This window comes from Falco biarmicus, chromosome Z (assembly GCF_023638135.1).
Source record: "Falco biarmicus isolate bFalBia1 chromosome Z, bFalBia1.pri, whole genome shotgun sequence".
NCBI classification, from domain to species: domain Eukaryota; kingdom Metazoa; phylum Chordata; class Aves; order Falconiformes; family Falconidae; genus Falco; species Falco biarmicus.
The window spans coordinates 38,546,591-38,567,783 of NC_079311.1; the positions used below are offsets into that span (position 1 = coordinate 38,546,591).

At 36.6% G+C, this 21,193-nt stretch overlaps 1 protein-coding gene across 1 annotated transcript in view; it reads left to right on the plus strand.

Annotated features, from left to right (window-relative positions):
• MFSD14B (major facilitator superfamily domain containing 14B) overlaps positions 1-21,193 on the plus strand; it is a 31,765-nt gene that overhangs the window by 3,155 nt on the left and 7,417 nt on the right. The window contains exons 2-10 of the mRNA XM_056325052.1: positions 7,813-7,908; positions 10,417-10,479; positions 12,737-12,864; positions 13,768-13,882; positions 15,677-15,895; positions 17,016-17,129; positions 17,680-17,751; positions 19,740-19,852; positions 20,765-20,862. Coding sequence (XP_056181027.1) covers positions 7,813-7,908; positions 10,417-10,479; positions 12,737-12,864; positions 13,768-13,882; positions 15,677-15,895; positions 17,016-17,129; positions 17,680-17,751; positions 19,740-19,852; positions 20,765-20,862 — 1,018 coding nt within the window. The remainder of the gene's footprint in view (positions 1-7,812; positions 7,909-10,416; positions 10,480-12,736; positions 12,865-13,767; positions 13,883-15,676; positions 15,896-17,015; positions 17,130-17,679; positions 17,752-19,739; positions 19,853-20,764; positions 20,863-21,193) is intronic.

Consider the following 21,193-nt stretch of genomic DNA (forward strand, 5'->3'; position numbering starts at 1 on the left):
ATTAAAGCAGTTTGGCTGTAATACCAGATTTCAGTGAGCTTGAGAAATTGAAGTAAATGATGCTGTGAACATTTTGTTACTGGTTATGCAATCTTGTTCCATCTGAATTATGAGCTCTGGTAGTATAAAACTTAGCGTGACATTCAGAATACTCATACCACGTACTTCATTTCTATGCAACCTTTTGTCAGTAGAATAATGCCACACAAAGGAAGCTTTTTAGCAAAATGAAGTGCTGTACTGCCTAAATAAAGTGGTTTTATGGGAGAAGTCCAGAAATGGGGTATCTCAGAAGAAAATACACATAGATACCTTTTTGGGAATTAACCATACGTTGGTTTCATGTTCTAGGAAACTATAAAATGCCTCGTCCAAGACATCTGTGTTTTTTAGAAAAATAATGAAAGTAATCTGAAGGTTAAAACTGTACATTTCAGAAGTTTATTAGCCTTTATTCATTAACTGTTCTACACAGCAAAGCACAACTGCTATATACCCCCCAAATTACAGTTTTTTACCCTTACTGATAGCATTTTTGGTTTTAATACTTCATAAAAAATACTGTATGGTATTTTAAGTTAATTAAAAAGAATTAAAAAATTAATTTAAGCATGATTAAATTTTAATGAGACACTATTAAAACAGCTTTCAGTCTAGTAAGCTGGTTTCTTAAATTTCTTGCTTGTAGGATTTAAATTGAATTGCTAGTAGTAGGCACAGTGTTCAGTGTGCAGTTTGGGTATTTAGTCCTTTGTGGAGCACTGTTTTCTCACACACAAAAATTAATTTTCCTCTTAAATTTGAATAATTGGAGATGAGCAGTGTTGCCTTCTCAAGGTTGCCAATGTCATTCTGATTCTTCCCATCACATTAAATTAACACTGAGTCTGAACTGTGAACCATTACCGGGAGTTACTAGCTGCTTATATTCATGCTGAGAGGGCACTTCTACTCTTCTGAGTTTGCTGTTACTGATCCTCCAGGTTCTAGCAATTTGGAAGGTTTGTGTGTCCAGAGAAAAGCGTGCTTGGCTAGAGCAATAGAAACTTAATTATATAAATAAGAGTTGATATTTTAGTATTGAAGTTCCAAACTTAACTACTGGGCGATGAGCTTGAGTAATTATCTACCTCATGGAAAAGCATGTGAATTAACTAAGAGTCTGTGCTTTTTAGAGGAATTTCTCAGTGTCCTATGTCTTTCTACATTTTAGGGTGAAAACTTCAGCCTGCAGTGTGGTGTAGTGTAATACACTGGTTATATATTATCTCTGTAAAAAGTAGTTTAATTAGACAATGCAGTACTGTCTAAAGCTGAGCTTTCAGAATGTGGGAGGGCATATGGTGATTGTTCTCTTGGATGCTCTTCCTACCCTTGATGGCCTCAGCCTCAGAGACTGAACCAGAAATGGTGTTTTACGCCCCTCAGAAGATTCCTGCATGGTAAGCTTGTCCAGTTTAAACTTAAACAGGAATGTGTTCCCGACAGAAGAATGATTTGGCAAGACATTTTAGACCCTGAGAGTAAATTGTGTGAAGTGCCGTGCGATTTAAACTTGCTGCCTCAGGTCCTGCTTATTTTCCTGTATTTTAGTATGAGAAGACGGTGGCAATTTTCTTCACAGCTTTCATGGCACTCCAAATTAAATAAATCCCAGTTGTATCTTTCTGCAGATGTTTCGACTGCAGCTTGGAGAAACCTACCTCAGATTTCCTCCCTACCTTTGGCAGTGTTCTTTGTCCTTCTGTAGGCCTCATGCTTCTGTGAAATAGGCTATTCAACAGTGTGTATTGCTTGAAGCTTCTGAACAAAACAAGCAGTCATGGGTTAAGAGGGAGGCTTTTTACATAGGTCTAGTAAAAATGGTTACAAGACCAGAAGCAGAGGTTAACAAGGCAGGCACATCACATGTTTACACAGTATTACAATGATAATTTTTCTTAATCTGATGTATTTTTGAATACGCTTCTGTAAGCCACTGCTGAATGCTAAAGTGGTGTCTTTCATGGAACTGTTTTCTCTGTGTTCACATTCCTAAGTAGCAGTCGTCCTGTATGTGAATTTAAAACTGGTTTTTTTCATGTTTGCAGTGGTTAAATTTATCTACATTAAAATTAATCTGCCATTTAATCAGTTTTACCAATTCCATCAACTTCTGATGCTCTTCACCACTGCTTTCTAGCTTCCATAATGTGAATTGTGTTTTGCCATCAGTGAACTTTGTCACTTTGCTTGCAACCTTTGTACAGTTCAGTTATGAATATGTTGAACTGTATAGGCACTAGGACAGAAGACTGGGACGCATCTGGTAAGTTCCTTCTGCCGTGAAAATTTAAGTTTTTTTAATTAATCCTGCTGCTTTTGTTTTTTCTTTTTTACTATTTTTTTAAATTCCTGTGAAGAGTTTATACCCTTTTCTGCTTGCTTTAAGAGCCTTTGGTCAGGCCTTTGAGTAGATTTACTTGAATTTTCAGAAGGCTTATTAACGTGGTCTTTATCCATACACATTCTTTTGAGAACTCCAGGTTTCTTAAGGCACAATTTCTCTTTACAAAAAAGGCACAGTATCTCTTTGCAAAATCTGTTCAGGCTTTTCCGTTTTGAATGAGTTGTGGTTCTGATACTCTAGACCTGTAGAATATGATTTAGCCTAGCTTTTTCTTGGTAGAGTGCATCACAGTCTTGGTGTCCAGATACAGATCTGCTTAAGGTATTTCTTTTGTAAATGAAATCCAAGTTTGGACCACGTGTAAGCAGAATTGGTTATGATTTCTATTCCAGCTCACAAGGCACAAATAAAATGCTAAAGGCTGTGATGGATTGGAAAGCACTTTCGCTGGGAGTATTTTTGCTGTGTGTTCAAATTACATGTCATGGACTGGGGTTTGTACACATAATCACTTGGTGTTTGCTTCTAGTGACAAAGGCAGCTAAGGTCTTCAGGATGCTTTTTGCACTTGAGTGAATTTTTGCTGGTTCCAGCAAATGGGGCATTTATGGGGAACAATTGGCATTAAGGTGGTTTCTAAATACTTCAGCTTGAAAATGGAAGTTAGAAGGCACTAGAAGGGGCAGTATGCAGTATTGCAAACATGCAATATACCTAGAGAGCTACCTGGGTAATACATGCAGAGAAAAGAGCATCCATAACATAGTGAGATGTATTGGTAGCATAATATTTATGCTAGAATAAGCTAAAATAATTAAACAGTGATGTAGTAAAGCAGATCAGGAAAAGCTTGCATTTGAAATGGCTGAATTTTGGGGGGGAAACTGAGAAAACTGCAGTGAAAATAAATGTCGAAGGGGAATGTGCTTTATAATTTGGCATGAACTTCAAGGTCTGAATGATTCATACGTGAAAGCATGTTTCTGAAAATGTTTTACTGATTCTATTAGTTCAGTTCATAGTTTTCTTGAAAATATGAGAGTTGACACAGTAGATTGCCGTACAGGTGGTTGTGTAAAAACATGTAGCAAGTAATTTTTGTAGGGGGAGAATATTGCTGTAGGTGTTTTTTTAAAAGAAAGTAAGAAAACTCTTCATGCACATCACTGTTGGTTTACATACCATAGAAGGACAGTGAGTGCTGTTTGCAAAGTTGCCCCTGTAGTGGAAGAAGAACAAGGAGCTAGCTTGTTCTTAGGCTCTACTGAGACACCCGACTGCCTTGTGGGAAGTAATTTCCTGGAGGAGGCTGGTGGGGGTGGTGGGGAAGGCAAGTTTCTGTGATTGTCTCTTCAGAAGTTCAGCTTGAGTTCAGTTGTCATCTGTGTGAGATATAATGGGGTTCTTCAACTGGAAAGGTAATCTGGGGAGGTAGCTTCCTCCTCAGGGCAGGATCAGCTGTGAGGCCTGAGCAGGTTGCCTGGGGCTTTTCCAGTTGGGTGTTGAAAACCTCTGAGGACAGAGAACATGTGTCCAGCTCTGTGGGTAATGGGCTCTGCTGCATCACCCTCATGGGAAGAAAAAAGCATGCTGCGTTTATCCAATTGAGTCTGTTTCTTAATCTGCCTAGCAGGACTATATTGGCAGTCATCAAAATGTTAAAAGTTTGAGAAGTCACTCTGGAAGACTTTGGGTTTAGAACAGTGAGAAGTAGTTTTGTAATGAAATAAGCACATTGCTTAAGGGAAACAAACAGTTAAGCATGTTTGAATTTGGATGTTGAGGTGCTTTTGCAGCCATTTGAACAATTTTAATTGTTAAATTACAGGTTTGAATTAACAGATAGTTACCTAAAAATTGTGTGAATAAATGAATGCTGTGAATTCTAGCTTTGCTCTGGAGATCTGGAACTGGCTTTAAAATTGTGTCATCTTGTGGAGTGTATTAGGGTGAATTGCACTAGTGCTCCTTCAGATTGTCTAAGATAACGGTATTCTTACTGACACTACATTGCAGTTTTTTCCCCTTTTCTGTGACCAGTTCTTGCCAGCTGGGTTTATGACCTTCACATCTTCTCATTGGTTTATTAATGTTCAACAGCTGTGTTCTGCTTTAAAGGAACACAACAGTTTGTATTACATCCGAGTAGGTCTCCCTCTTATCTTCAGATTAACTTTTGGGTTTATTCTGCCTCCAATAAAGCCAGAAGAAAAAGTGATTGTTAGAACTGGGTATAGGTGAAAAGAAGCACAGAAGGAGCAGAACTGTAAAACTGGAGAAATAGTAGATATTTTGTCAGAAGTTCTAGGGCTTCAGGTTTTATAATGATAACCTTAAACTTTTATTGTTAAGCATTTGAGATTACGTAATGTTTTGCTTGTATTGATTATGCAAGTAACAGCTTGACCAGCAGCTGCGTTTGAAAGCAATTGTAATGTTCATATGTAGTTTCTCAGCCCACACGCTGGACTGTCATATGAAGGTCTGTGTGGATAGAAAATAAGCCCATAACAGGTTTTAAGACTTTCCTGAGGGCACTTAATTTTTAATAATGAAAGCAACTTGTTTGTTGACCCTATCTGTGCTATTTCTGAAATTGTATTTAAATCTTTTTAACCATAAATAATTTAGTAGCTTGTTCTCATTTTGTCTAGTGCAGGGAGCCTAAAGCTCTTTGTGCTTCAAGTTTATAATGATTTTTTGCATGTGTGTCTCAACTTCATTCTTTGTACAAATTTCATGCAGTTGCGTTCTGTTGCAAAGCACTTTCTCAGTGTAGAAATGAGCCAGACATTACTTGTGGAGTAGCTTCATCTTAAAAACAAGTGTGAAGTGTTTTTAGAAAGCTCTTTGATTTCAAAATGAGTAAAGAGTTTTTACTGCTTTTTCATCAGTGGTCCAGGCTGTGTATGTGATCAATCATAAGCTGTTTTCCTTTCTTGAAAATAACCTGATGCTTGATTAAAAATTTGAAAGCTTTTGTTGTAAGAGTTTTTAGGACCTACAGAAAAGATGGGCATTCAGAAGTCCATTGGATGATGTCATTGAATTTTCCTGTTTGCATGATTTTACTTTCCTAGTACAGCCATTTGCATAATTGTTCTTGAATTAATCTAGACATTTAGGGCTCTGTAAAGAAAACTGAAAATCATCAACTAGAGTCTATGGGGATCATAGGTAGCTATTAGTATGTCTGATGTGGAATACTTGACTTCATTTTAACAGGTGAATGTTCCTTTCAGGATTTAAATTCTACTTTTCCAGGTCATGTCTTGAATCTGAAAGCCCACAGAGATTTCTTCTTTTCAGTAGTTCAGTGCAACTATTTTTAAGTTGTGTGATACTGCCAGAAATCATTTGAAGACTATTTTAATCTGGAGTAAATACTCATTTAGGGGTAGTACAGCAAAAAACAGTAGTTTTGAAATGACTTCTGAGTAAAAAAACGAACTTATGCATGTCTTTTGGAGTATGCATTTACATCATCTTTCTGGTAAATCTCAGATCAAATTTACATGTAATAAAAACATAACAAAAACCCCCAAACACTTCAAAACTTCATTTTTAGTGTCATTAGAAATGTTTGCTGAACGCAAACTGGAGGTGTATGCCTGTTCCAGAGGAAACTGTTGTGGAAGGGGACCTCAGAGTTCAGTGTAATCAGTGTTAAGTGCTAGTCAGTGACATACATCTTGGCAAAAAAATACTCCTGAAATTGTTACCCTGTTACATTATGTAGAAGTACTTGCGGACTTCTTAGATCTTAGATAAGGAAGTTCTGCTCCTCCCCACCCCCAGTCTCCAGAATCTTTGCTATTTAGAGATTTAAAATTGCATGGTAACCTATAGAGAAATATTAAAAATGCTTGAAATTATCAGCCTCCCAGAGATACTATTTGATCTATGATGTTATCGTATTATTTTCCAGGAGAAAAAGAACTGTTTTCTTCAAGTCCTCAAGTTTTGAAGCAAGCTGCAATGTAGAAAATTGTTTGAATCTTATTAGGTAGAAAAAATGCTTGTCTGGGTGACTTTTTGCTACAGGTTTTGATGAACTCTGAAATATTTAAATACTGTTAGAGATCTGAGCACTTAAGCAGTGCAGGCAGTAGGGATTTCTTTAAAAATCTTTACTATAGGCAGTTAGCTTAAATGAATCTTGTAATACAAGTGTTTTCTAAACCTGTAATTCCTGCCAATCTAGGTGAAAGTTACTGAGCAGGAGAGAAACACTGAATGCGTCTCTGCTCTACCTTTATCATAGGCTGTCTTGACTTCTTTTGGTTCAGTGGGAGACTCTGAGTTCCATTTTCTCCTTACTCTCCACCTGCTGAAATGACACAGTCTGGTTGATACTTGTACTAGATTATGTCTCTGCAACAGAATCCTGCATTAGTAGCTTGCGTAATGTACACAAGATGTATACTTTTATATTTTGGATAAAGTTCAGGTATGTATGGCCATACCAGGTGAAAGCGTTGTACTGTTCCTTTCTAAGAACTCCCAGTCCTGTGGGAGTGTAATGGCTTTGGATTGGCTAGAAGCATTGAAAAAGTATTTTCTACAGGACAAGTGATAAGGAAAAGGGTAATTTTAGAACCCAGAAAATTTGTAGAAGAGCTACTGTGGCAAGGGGCACAGAAATGGAAGAAAGCAGAAGCTGCTTAAATGTGCATTACCCAAGGGTTCTGCCTGGTTCATCAAAACAACAATTCCAGATCTCTCATCTGGGATCCTGTCCTTGGATCTTGAACAGCAGCAGTTTCACAGCATCACGAGCTCTTCTGTAGTTTGTTAATTCTTCCTGGGATTACTTGTTGACCAGTAGCATAGCTCCTGGATCTCTAGTCCATGGGCACATACAAGCATGAAATCAATTTATCACCTGTCCACAGAAAGCAGTTGTACAGATGGCATAAGCTACCCCTTCCTTTCTCATGCTTTGGCACTTTCAAATAGAAAAATGGATGTTATTCTGATCGTGTGCATTGTCACAGCTTTGTTGGAACAGTGATGTGATTTTCGTAAAGCAGATATGTTCTGTTGCCACTTGTGGAGGTTAGTAGGGAGAGTTAGCATGGTTTGTCACGCTGCAGTGGAAGGGTTGTGATTAGTGCTTATGAGGGAGGAAGCCTAAATGCCCCACTGGAGGTGAGAACAGTACAGGGCAATGTCAGGCATGGGGAAAACAGTTCTCTTCAGTCAGCAAGAGTTTGAGGGAACAAACTCTCTCAAGTGCCCTAGAGATTTTTAGTAGTTTCGTAATAACTGTTCTCCACCCTTGTTTGGCTTGTTACTGTTCCCAGGGGCTTGGTAGTAGGTCATCCTGAAAGCTGGCTGTGCTCAAAATACATTTGTAAGAGATCTTTGCACATGTAACAAACTGGATATGTACAACAACTGTGTGTGTTTTTCTTTCTTAGCAACAAGGTATTGGCCGGCCAAGTGTATACCATGCGGTGGTGGTCATATTTCTAGAATTCTTTGCTTGGGGACTCTTGACAACTCCAATGCTAACAGTAAGTATTACTGCCAAGATGACAGCTGAGCAATGATGACAAAAGTTATTTTTCTAATTCCTAGAGATCAGGGGTTTTAATTTATTTTACATTTCCTGCTTACCTCATTAACTGAATTCCAGGAATCTTAACATTCAGCATTGCCCAATAGTAGTATACTGCAGCTGAGATATGAACTGCTGAAACACTAAAAGATAGTGAAAAATAAATTAGCAGTACACTGTACTACTCTTTAGCTTTTATTTGCCTTTTAGAGTAAGATCAGTTTAGTGTATAGATGAAAGTGTCTCTGGAAACTCTGGCTTTTTTAAGCCTTCATAGTTCAATTCATCTTCCAGTCATAACAACTGAATAAACTATACATTTCATAGTAATCTTTGTATGCTGTTGTAGGCTGGCTGTTTTGTCAGCATGTAGTTGGAAGTAAAACATAAAGGCTTTCATGTAAGAATTAGATTTTATAAGTATTTAATCTGAAATGCAGTTTTCCAGACAAATAGATAATTTGAGTGTTTGGTAATAGGGTATGAAGTCTTTCATCTGAGGACATTGGTCTTACTGAAATCAGGCCTGACTTAACTGAAGTCATCAAAATGTGATAGTTCACTTTTTCATCAGATAATAGAGCATTTTGAACACATGACAAGCAAGGGATTGAAAGACCTTGGAGTTGATAATTTTCCTTCCCCAAAATCCAAATAAAATCATCTACATAACTGTTGAAAGGGGTTTGTCTAACCTTCCTAAAGAGAATCACTGACCTTGGTAATGTAACTTAATAATGAAAACCATGTTAACAGCCTTCCTTGAAGTAGATGTCTCACTAAATGACCATCCTTTCATGCTGTCTTGCCAGTGTCAACATATAGGGAAGCTTACAGAGTTTGGTTTTTTTTTCTTAAGCAAAATGCACAACTTGTAAGTCGCCCAGGCTTGCCAGTTCTCTTTTAAAGGGATAATGTCCAAACAGTAGTCTTTAAAAAAGCCCTCCACTTTATTAAAACAGTGTTAGAGGGGTTCTTCAGTAGTTCTTCAATAGTGTATTCCAATTGAAATAGTTCCATATGAATTTCTATTGTTAGTCACATGCAGCTGAAATGTTAGTTCTTGAAATTAGTATTTATCATTGTGCTAGGTCTAATAGGAGTGTTCTGAAATGCTTCTATTGTAAAGCTAAATTCTTGTTTTGACTGAAGTATGTGGATTCAGTACAGATGTGGTCTTCAATGTCTTGTGCTTTGAATGCTGTGTCCCTCTCATGTGGTCTTGAGTACTTGAATAAGAGGCTGTTGCATTGGACTGAAAACAGTTTAAAGCACTGAGTTACAGTAATGGTGTAACATCTCAGAGACGTGTAGATGACTTCAGTGTTCTTGAGGTGATCATCTTTATTTGTAATCAGCTTTGCATACACTGAAAGGCTGCTGTTTGTTTTAAATAATTTCAAATCTGGTTTGATACTTTCTCCATTCATACCATAAAATCAGTGGTCAAACAGGTGCAGAATTGGTTTAAATACCTAAACAGAACATGAGACCAAAAGGAGGAAGGGGTGTAAATAAGCAGAATTATCTGACCAGTAGTTAACATAGGAACAACCACTTTTATTAAACCTATGATTTGAGGATCTCAGTCATTCTTGGAAAACAATGTGGATACTTTTTGGTGACACAGGTATTGTGTTTCTTCAGGCTAGTGGCTTTGTCAATATGCATATAAATAATTTCTGCAGTTGTTGGTATTTATAGATAACAACAGCAAATTATTTTGAAGTGTGTGTGCATACAGGCTCCGATCATTGCAGTAACTTTTTTAATCGACATAGTAGCACCTACGAATCCTTTTAACTGTCTTTTACATTTGTGGTAAATCTGTTTAGTGTAAATTAACTTGCTTGCCCTTGAATTGAGACTGCTGGTAAGGCACTTACATGAATTCATAGCTGGACTTAAAGCATACGTGAAATGCTCAGAACTGTTAATAGTATTTTTAAGCATCTACTTGTTTCCCAGAAGTGTTTATAATGGTACGAGTATTGAATATCTGCAATTTGTTTAACAGCAGTTTGAACAGTGTTTTGGGCAGTTGTGAGTATAGCACTGTTTCTTTTCTTGATGGAGTAAGTTAGCTGAATCTCATTTTCACTCATAATTGGTAACAATGATAGAGTCAGCTTTTTGAAGTTATTATATATCTCAAGAATTCTGTAATTTGTACCACATGGAAATGCTTTTTCCTTATGTTGAACCCTGTTTTGAACAAGTACCCACACCAAACAGTCTCCACAGTACAGTGTAGTTTGTGCCAGCAGAGGGATTTATGCCAATACATTGATATTAAACCTTGACAATATTTTCTTATGAAAATAAATAAGGGTATAACTCTGAGTGAAGATAACCTTTTTAACAAGTCCTGGTAGAGCTATCCTCTTGTACAAATAATATTCAAACTTTAAACCAATTTTCTCATGTCTGTCCTGATTCAAATAATGTTTTTTTCCACTGTCAGGTCTTACATGAAACATTTTCCCATCATACATTTTTGATGAATGGTCTTATTCAAGGTGTTAAGGTAAGGTATTTTTTTTAAACGTGTGACCTAAATATTCTGTATGTTCCTATATTGTAATTTGTCTCTCCTGCATTCTCCGTAAGAACATAAAAAGCACTGAGAATGTAAGTAATTCTTAAAACATTTTGTCATTGTAATGGTTGTGTTCTTGGGCACAGTTCAAGTTTTGCTGCAAAATGGTAGCATCTTGAAACAAGTGGAATATTTCTCAGAAGTTTAAAATCCTCTCATCTGAATAGGTACCAGTTGTAGCTATTGTAATCTTGATAAGGATCCTTCCGAGAATTGTGGTAGGTTTTTAATATCTGCTTCCTAATGTCAGATGGTTTATATCAAAAGCAGATTAATGCAGCCATGATGATACTATTAAGATAAAAAATGTAGCTCTTACAAATGCTGTGATTTTGTCCGAGACATAGTATAAAAGCTAATTTTCATCAGGGTGGTTTATTTTTTGTCTTCCTGGTCATCTTTTAATCAAAATTTGAGCGTTCTGTGATAGTGAATATGTTCAGAGCAGCTTATAACTTACTTATACCACTGCATTCACACAGTGGTCATGCTGGATTGTTGCCACAAAAAAAGCTTGCCAAATTTCTTAACGTAAGTAAAACTTGAAACTCTCTTCTTTGCTAGCTGTCTTACTGAGAGTCTTCAAAGCACGGAGTGTAACTTATGACTACATTAATTTATAGCACCCAGAAATGTATTTAACTTTGTATTCTGTAACAAAATCTGAAGTGTTGTTTTTAGTTGAAGTACATCACATATTTTAGATGGACTTGCTGTCAATATCTTCCATGGTGGATTGGCAGAACACCATGCACTGGGCATGTCAGGATGTCTCAGACTGAAAGAATGAGTTTGCATTGTTCTCTTAGAAAAACAGAGTTCATGTTCCTCTTCCTGTTTTCTTTCAACTCTGTTCCTTTACAGTGCAGTGTAAAATATGTTATCACTTAAAAGTAGTGAATGGAAGGTTCCCCATATATTTTCTACAGAGCATATATGTAAAAGAGTGCATTGATACACCATGATCTTAATGTATGTATTGCTCTAATAGGTGTAATAAACAGGGGAGCATGGCGTGAGCTTGGACTTCAGTGTCCAGTATTTTCTTAAAGTGCTGTTTATGAAACATCAAAAGTGTTTCAGTTGACAGCAGAATGTGTTAGTTCATATTCTACTGAAATCTGACTCTTAAGGAGCAAAAACAGTTTCAGCTGAGTAAGATGTCTTAACTTTCCTAGGATCCGGTGATCTGGCTTTATAGCTTTTGCTCTGAATTTACTTTGAGATCATTGGAATCAGGGTTGTTTATTGGGATTTGGCAGAATAGTGATTTAGTACAGTAGTCTGTACACATGTTAAACTTGTCTGGTGTTTATAATAGCAAATATTTCGTTAGCTAAAGTTAGTTGGAGTGGACTTCCAGTGTATTGAGGTGCTTACAGAGCCATGTATTTACTAATGTTTGGACTTGTGACAGAGTTGAATTGATGAGAGAACAGTATACTAGTTAGAAGGAAGATGCATCTGTTCAGGAGGTTTTAGAGTTATACCTGTGAAAGACTGTACTTACATTAATTCTTCTGTGTAATACAAAACAGATTTGAGGCCTAGATTTTAGGACTTTGTGAAATGCTGAAAAATGTAGTATTTGATCCTTAGTCGGTTTATTGCATGACAGTTGTGCCTATACATCTGACTTCTGCCACCGGAATATTGGTATGTTCCACTATCTCAAGTTGTCAGGCTTGCTGAAACGGCCCTCATAGTTCTTGCAATGTACAAATGTCATGTACATGATCAATATCTAGTATACTGAAAGCCGTAGGTGTTCTGTTTAATTTGTTTCAGAGAACAGTTAGATTACTGAAAACTTAAGGACAGTCCAAGTTAGAGGGGAATTTGGGTTTGGGACCTAACACTGGTCTCGTGAGAGGCTGAGAAGATGTCTTTTGTGAAACTAGACTGTAGATTTTTAAGAAGATTTTGCAGTCTGTAGTAGTTCTGTATTGAATCAAATTGATCTTGAAAAAATGTATGCCTTTTTAATGCACTCAAGTTTAATAATTTGAAACAATACATCAGAATGACAGAAAAGTAGACTGTAGGAGAATTTGTGTACAGTTTGTTATCAACACTTCTATGTTTAATTTCAAATCAAATTGCAATTTTTGGTACTTTTTTATATTGTGGTTAAAGTGAAACTTGGAAATGTAAGTATAGACATATTGTTTTTCTTGTGTCACAGGGATTTTTGTCCTTTCTCAGTGCTCCGCTAATAGGTGCTTTATCAGATGCATGGGGAAGAAAATCTTTCCTTCTTCTTACAGTTTTCTTCACCTGTGCCCCAATTCCATTAATGAGAATAAGTCCGTGGTAAGTGGTACAGACTGCAGTAGTGAGCTGCTCAGTACAGCAGAAATTCAATCAGAGGAGTGGTTTCGGGAAGTGGGAGGATAATAAAAGGGAAGCAGTTTTCCTTTCAAGATGTGATTGCATTATTCTGGAGTTTTCTGTTTAAGAGGCATTAAAACTGTGTATCTTATAAGTAGAAATTATACAATAACTAAATCACATTCCATTCACACAAGTACAACAGTAATTGCAATTTTTTGGTAGCCCTAACTCAGTTTTAAGCTCAGCTGTTTTCCCTCTGAGGACCGATAGTGCTGTAATAAAACATATTTTTAAAGCTAAATGACCCTTAGAGTCTACTGACCATGGAAAAATATAATTGCTGCAAATGAGACCACAGAAAAATATAATTGCTGCAAATGAGATCTTTTAACTCTTTGATTAGGCAACTTTGAAGTCTTAACTGAGTGGAATTGACTTGGTTTCAGTTTCATTTACATTCATTGTGAAACTTGGGAGGATTACAAAAGAACCTTGTGTGTGCAGAGTTCGGCTTCCAAAGCATTATATATGATAGTTTATTCCTTAACTGGTTGAGAAACTGAGTTCTAACGTAGTTCCTTTTTTATAACTTAAACTTGCTTCAGCTTTTTGAGAGTGTGAAAATGTATAGATACCATGGCCTGAAGGGGCCATTTCTTCTTTTAGGCTGATGTAAACAGTAGAATATAAAAGTTAAAATAATTAAATATAAAAAAATAAAATTCCATTTTCCAATATTTAAGTGAGACTTAAATCTCCAGTAAAGCTCTGCTAGTTCTTGAGGAACACTACTCATAGCTTAAATACAAACTTGCTTGATTAGTAGGAGAAAAGAAAGAGGTCTTAGCTTAAACTTTCTAATTGTTGCTTTTAAATCATTAGGTGGTACTTCGCTATGATTTCAGTATCTGGAATCTTCTCTGTTACCTTTTCTGTAATATTTGCCTATGTAGCTGATGTAACACAAGAACATGAAAGAATTACAGCCTACGGACTGGTAAGAGACGCTAAACTTGATGAAAAGGTCAGATTATGACCTTCATATTGAACTTGTGTTTTGATGCACAGATTGTTTCCTAATTAATGTAATGAGGTTGATAGAGAAAGCAATGAACTGTGCGTCAAGTCACTGCGTTAGAATTTGGGAAATCTAATTTAGACTTTTTACTGCTGCACAGACTGCTCTGTGCTTATAGGAACAGAGTAAGAATTTGATGACTTTACCTGCATAGAGGGCATGTGTAACAAAACATATTTTAAGTTTCACAGTCGGAACAAGAAATGTTGTTAAAGGCAATGCAAGTTATTTAACACTTGATCTGGCATATTTTCCCACCCACCTGTAAATTGCACTTTTAGTTTACATGAATTCTTTTTAATATGGAATGGCTTTTTCTGTAGTCAAAACAGGCAGAAAGGATGAAAATGCGTAATGCAGTGTTTTTAGTAGTAGTTGTGACCCTTTTTAATTAGCAAGGCAAGAGGAAAATAGTTCAGTTAGTGTGAATGAGCCTTTCCAGTAATAATGTAATTCCTGGTTAGTTTGCTTTCCTGAGTATCTGTATTGGTTTAGATTTTGGAGGCCTATTGGTAGATGCCTTTAGCCTTTGAACGTCAGTTTATCCCTCCATCATCTGTGCATCTGTTTTCACTGTACAGATATTAATGAACTTGATTTTTTGGCTAACTAATTTACTTTGAGCTGTTAAGGCAAAAAACAAAGGCAAACCTTAAGGACATACGGTTCCTCAGATGTTGATGTAACAGTTAAGAAAATAAAGAACTTGGTACCTTTGAACCAAACTTGTGTTTATTGTTGTAGTAGAGCACAAAGCAGCTTTAAAAGTTCTGAAATTCCCACTTTATTTCCTCTGCCTATAAAGAAGTCTGTATATTTGGAGCATATATTTGCCTGCCTTCAAACAGTGCTTTGTTAACAGCTTGATCTAAAAGTCTGTAAAATACAGACAAAAGTGCAGTTGGTTTGATGAGGTCTGTATCCCTAATCAGTTTGTTATAGTTTTCCTTAGGAATTTTTTTCCTAGCTTGGTGTAAAGCTAAATTTCTAGCTTGTTTTCTTAATTAGTCTATAAAATAGTTATGCAGTGCTTTTTATTTTAGGGACTGGAAAAGAGTGGTACTTAAAAAAACCAAACAAACTAGCTTTATTCAAACCTTTTCTGATGATTTTTATAGTGAAATTTAACTACAGCCCTTATTTTTCATCATGTTCTGCCGTATGTGAATATAGTAAGTGATGTGTTCGTAGTTGCATGTCACTGCAACTTAGGATGAAGCCATTATAGTTGTTGTTGAAGTTGTTGTCATAGCTAATGATTTTCTACTTTGCTATCTAGTGGTAGCTATGTATTTTAAATACAGACTGTTAACAAAGGCATTATGTATTACTCAGAGTGCTGAGGCTCAGGTTCATTTAGGCAGGCATTTAGATGTCCTGACAAGTTTTTCAGTGAAATTTCGTTAAGATTCATACTTAGAAAACAAACGCCATTTTAATCTGTTCAAAAGTAAGACCCGTTTTCCTTTGAGCCGAAGTCAGTCTTTGGTTGCAAATTCTGTCTTGTATGATACGCTGTGGAGGAGGTTGGAGAAACTTTATTTGAGCCCATGTATGTGTACTGTCTTAAGTTACTTATTTGTTTGTTTAAACTTATATTTTGACTGGTGTTTTTTTTTAAAACTGCACTTCTGGGGAGGGCTGGTATTGATCAAGTTACTTTGTTTTTCTGCAGTGGCAGAGTAACAAGTTTGAAACTGTTCTTGTGCATAGGTATCTGCCACCTTTGCAGCAAGTTTGGTAACTAGTCCTGCCATTGGAGCATACCTGTCTGCTAGCTATGGAGATAACCTTGTTATACTAGTGGCCACATTGGTGGCTGTTGTGGACATCTGCTTCATCTTGCTAGCTGTACCAGAATCTCTGCCAGAAAAAATGAGACCTGCTTCATGGGGAGCATGTATATCATGGGAACAAGCAGACCCTTTTGCAGTAAGATGTACTTCATTAAGTAATTAATAATTGATGATTAATTATTATTAATAATAATTTGCATTAGGTAAGCTTGATAAATCTTTAATCTTAGCTTGAATATTCAGTATACCATAATCTCTGTTCTCCACTGTCGCACAAAAAGATCTAGATAAATCTAAAACCAAAAATCAAACCAAACTTTGCGGATTAAATGATTGTTGAATAGGAAACAATGTTTACTGTGAAATCTAAAGGGAAACTGCTTTACTTTTCTAAGTTACTTTCTCTGTTTTATTGTAAGAGAAACGCTGAGTTCTTATACTGCTGCAGACCCCAAACCCTGATCTTTTAAGGGTTTTCCATATTTATTTTATGGTTTGTACTTTTGGTTGGCAATATCTCTCTCCACTCTTGGTGATACGTGATTTCTTTTTAATATAGAATGGATCAACGATACCCAGTTTGTCTACACATATATATAAGAGGGGTTAAAACATATCATGTGGTCTTTCTAGTAACTTGTTCATGTATTCTCACTTAGCTAAATTGTGTTTGTGTTACACCTTAATATCTTAAAGAGAGGAAAGAGTGATTGTTCTTCATGAGATCCATCCTGCTGGAACTAGTTGTGCATGTTGAGAGATGAGTGACATGCCTGAAAGACTGCAGTTAAAGAATTTGTTTTCCACAGTTTGCTACTCAAGGTGATTCATATTATGGGTGAACAAGAACAAGAAATGTACAAGGAAAAATACTCTTGTAATTTGGGCAGAGAAATAGTTGTAATGAGGCTATATAATTTGCTAGTGTCTTTCAGAACAGATTATGATGATCAATTAGAAGACATTATGCATTTCCCTAAATATTATTTGAATCTGTTTTCAGTGAATACTTTTAATCTGGCATTGAACAGTAGCTTGAAAAATGAAACAGAAACTTTGCAGAATTGGATACCACAAACCTTATATAATAGGGGGTTATTTCTAACTTGATGTTCAGCTGTTTCTGTGTGTGATTATTTTTTTTTTTTACCCTTATATGTGGGTAAAAATGGATTTGAAAAAAGTAAATCCACCTTCTACTTCCTTTAGACTTTGAGTAAATGTTTCAATACTTGTTTTGTTTCTTTGTTTTACAGTCTCTGAAGAAGGTTAGAAAAGATTCTACGGTTCTCCTGATCTGCATTACAGTGTTTCTCTCCTATCTGCCTGAGGCTGGCCAGTATTCTAGTTTTTTTCTGTACCTGCGACAGGTAAATGTTGGTGTCTTCACATCTTACTAAGGATGTTTATATAAGTATTCCCCAAGACCTGTTTCTTGTGGAAGGTTTTGCTCAGAAACTGCTTTCTGACAAAATAACTGCTTTAAAAAATAAAGGCAGGGTACTTTGCTAAGCCAAAAGCTGAATAACACTTGATTTCCGATACATAAGTCCTGCCATAGCTTAAGCATGTGTTCATACAGTTAAGCAGACCTTTCTTCCCATTCAGTGCAGCAGTTTGTATGTCTTGAGGTGGGATCTTCCCTGTTGAAGAGCTATTGTGTCTGGGAGTGAGCGGAGAACTTCAGTTTCCAGATACACGACTTCCTCTGTCTCCTTTTTTCAAGGCAGTGTTCTTTTCTTGTGTGGATTTCTTGGCAAGCAGTTGAGTTAAGGATTGTTCATGAAAGTGTACGCTTCCTGTATGGATTTAGAATTATAAGCAGGGATCAGCGTTTCACTTGAAGAAGATATGTCATTGCTAGTGATTGTCCTGGGTTGTGTTCAGCATTTGTTTTATGCATTTTCTGCTTCTCTTCAGATTATAGGTTTTGGATCTGCTAGCATTGCAGCATTTATAGCTGTGGTAGGCATACTGTCTATAGTAGCTCAGGTAAGCTTTATTCTTTTTAGTGTGTTATTAGAAAGTACAAACTGAATGCTAAGGCATGGTCTTCAGACTATGAAGCTTGGCCGTAAACTTCGTACATGCTCTAAAAGGCTAGTGTATCTTGCATTCACTTAACGTTGCATTCATGTATAGTCTGTGTAAATGTCTTGCTTTAAATCTGCTTTCCTTGAAAGTACTGGACCTGGACATCAGAAGATGAAATTAAAATTTGCTAAGCTTGGATCAGTAAATTTACTGGAACTCTGGCTTTAAAATTATTTAGGAAATTGGTTACTTAATGCAAGGCCTTCTGAAGGGGAACATGTTATTTATTTTAAGAAAGAATCATGCTACTTGCACCTTTCAGTCGGCTCATGCTCTCGATCTTGCATGCAAACAGTGCAGGTGTTGACATGGTCTGTCCAGAGTTACTCAGGGTCAGCACAAAAGCTGAGGGACTATGAGGCTTTGGTATATTGCTTTCATACCTCTTAACTGGCAACACTGAACTGGGTTTTGGACAGGTCCTTTATACCTTTTAGAAATCAAACAGTTTTTATGATGCCGATTTTGGTATCTTTATTGTGCAGTTTGTCCTCCTGTTGTGATAACAGAAGAGGAATGGCACATACAATATGCTGCAACCTTGTTGCCATCCTTAGCAGAGTGGAGGTCTTAACTGTTTTGATGTAAACAACACATTCTTCAGAGTTCACCGCTGGTGTCAGTTGTATACTTCCTTATCAGTTCAAGTCGTTATTTTAGTCCTTGCCCCGTGGCTTGTTCTGATGCTGTTATGTATGCTCACATTTGTCAGTCACACTTTATTCAGATTAGTATTTTTGCTGAAAATCTCTAAAATGGCAGCCCTTGTGTTTCATCATTCTCAGTGTTGAAATGAGGAGGTTCTGCGTTGATTTTTGAACTCTTTGAAGAGTGCTTATTGAAATAAGCTTTGCTTCGTAAATACTGATCTATGTTGGCATGTTGGATATCTCCAGAATGATGTAGATAGAATTACTGTATTTTTGCTATTTAGCTTTCAAACTAGCTTTGTCTTATGAATGAGAAACAAGTAAAGTAGTGCAAGATGTACATGAGAGGAAGTGTGTGCTGCTTTGCAGTCCCTCTGGTTCCTTTTCTTTGGATTTTTATTAATGCATTGCTGAATTTCTTGTGTTAAAGAAAAACATGTACTCTGTTAACTGAGTGAAGTTGTCCATATGGACTTTGGACAAGGAGCAGTCTGCTCCTTGCCACATGAGTGTGTTGCTGCTGTATGTGAATTGCGATCTCTTTTCACTCAGCAGAAACACTCCTAACAGATGAAAAACAGTGGCCTTCCTTTAGGTTTAGTTTCCATGTGCAAATAAAAAGGTCATATCAGTGGTGTAAAGAATCAGCAGAAAATGTAATTTAAGATGCTTAGAAATTTGCCTTGGCCAAATTTCTGTGCATGTGGTGAAGTTGGAAAAGCAGCAAGATTTACTTGCTGGTTTTAGTTGTAAAATTGGATAGTAATTCATCTGACCTAAAGAGATCACTTTTTTCTGAAGTAAGTGTATTTTTTCCCCTCTGGTGTTTGCAGATACTGGTAAATTCAACCCATATCCAACCTGTACTATCTTAACTTGGTAGCAGCATTTACCATGGAACTCTCTAGTCTGTAATGGAACAGAATTGCAGAGGTGAAAATGAGAGCCTGTTCAGAGTGGAAACAGACACTGAGATACAATGTCCATAATGAAGGCAGTACCTTGCCTTCTTGATGTCTTGAAGCAGAAACACTTTAATAGTTAAGAATGTCTGTACATCAAATATTGATATGACTAGTCTGCATTTTTAACTTAATACAGGAGAAGTAAAAGCATGAGTAGTGTGAATTTCCTTGTCTGTTGAAAGGTCTTCTGTATTGCTTTGTGTAGAAGGAGAAATTATTTTAGCAATCTGGTTTTTAAAATAACATTTGGATGAATCAATTTCTCTTACAGACTGTGTTTCTCAGTATCTTGATGAGGTCTATAGGGAACAAAAATACAGTTCTTCTTGGCCTTGGCTTTCAAATCCTTCAGTTGGGTTGGTATGGTTTTGGATCTCAGTCTTGGTAAGCATGCATTTTCATAGGTACATACCTGTTAAGGAACTGAAGATATTTTTTGCAAAATGTTCTTCCATTCAGTTCTGTCATCATGAGTATTTAAATGTTTTGTGAATTAAGTATTCTCATTTGCATGGTATTACCTAAGTCTGGCTTGTATTTTGCACATGTAGAAATGCTAGAATTTTCCAGATACATAGTGGAAGTTGAAGACTAACAGCCCTTTTGAAAAAGGAGTCTTTGCACCATTATGGTCCACTGAGTTTTATGTCTACAAATGTGGTTAAAACTTTTTGTTAAACTCACAAGCTAGTAAGTGGTATTTTCTCTCCAATAATTCCACTATATCCATTCAGTCAATCGATTACTGGACCTCTGCTTTTTTTCTTTCTGTTCTCTTACTATAGCTATATTTGGTGTTAGGAAACTATCTAGAGCTTCTTTTGTTGCAAAAACTGAAGTAAAATGAACTAGAACCATAATAAGCTGGAGCGGCTTTTTCTTTACAAAGTTTGACCTGCTGACAGTGATGAATGCTTGTTCTTTATCAGAGCACTTCCTAGTGAGTTATACAAATTAGAGAACTGCCTCACTGGGACACCCTGTGAAATTTTTCTTTTTTACAGCCTTTGGAGAAGGAAAGCCTGTGCATCACTCCTACTCCCCTGTTTTCCTCTGCTGTAGTAGCTAGTGTAGAATCAAATGTGCTTCTATTCCAAGAAGCTCAGGGTAATTTGTAGGAAGGGAGCAGAAGACAGCCCTGAACAGATCATTTCCAGTCTTTAGATACTTCAATAAGAGTACTTTTGAAAGGGCATCAAGCCTTGAATGAGGGTACCCTTGTGGCCCTTTTCAGGGGAGTGGGGTGTAATTATATGGGCAGGCTCATTTTTAATTCGAAGTATGTATTTAACACAGGATGATGTGGGCAGCAGGAGCTGTAGCAGCAATGTCAAGCATTACGTTCCCAGCAATCAGTGCTCTGGTTTCAAGAAATGCAGAGTCCGATCAACAAGGTGAGTGTTAGATGAATTTCTGTTTCAACATCAGACTACTTTCTTGGATGACTCTTCTGTCTAGAAAGCAGCATATTTACCTAGGTGTACTTTTCAAGTATGTTGAATCAGTTTCTTGGGCAGTAGCTGTCCATAGGAAGTCAGCCGATCTGTAGGGAAGAGGCAGGTACACAAATTTATCAAATTTGCATTGCAATATGTATACTTTCTGTCTGACCAGCTAATTGTCTTCTAGCTTCCTGTAAAAGTACTACAAAAGCAACAAAACCAGATGTGGTAACTTTCAAGTTGTTGTTTTGTGTTTTTTTTAATTAAAAGTAATAATCTCTAA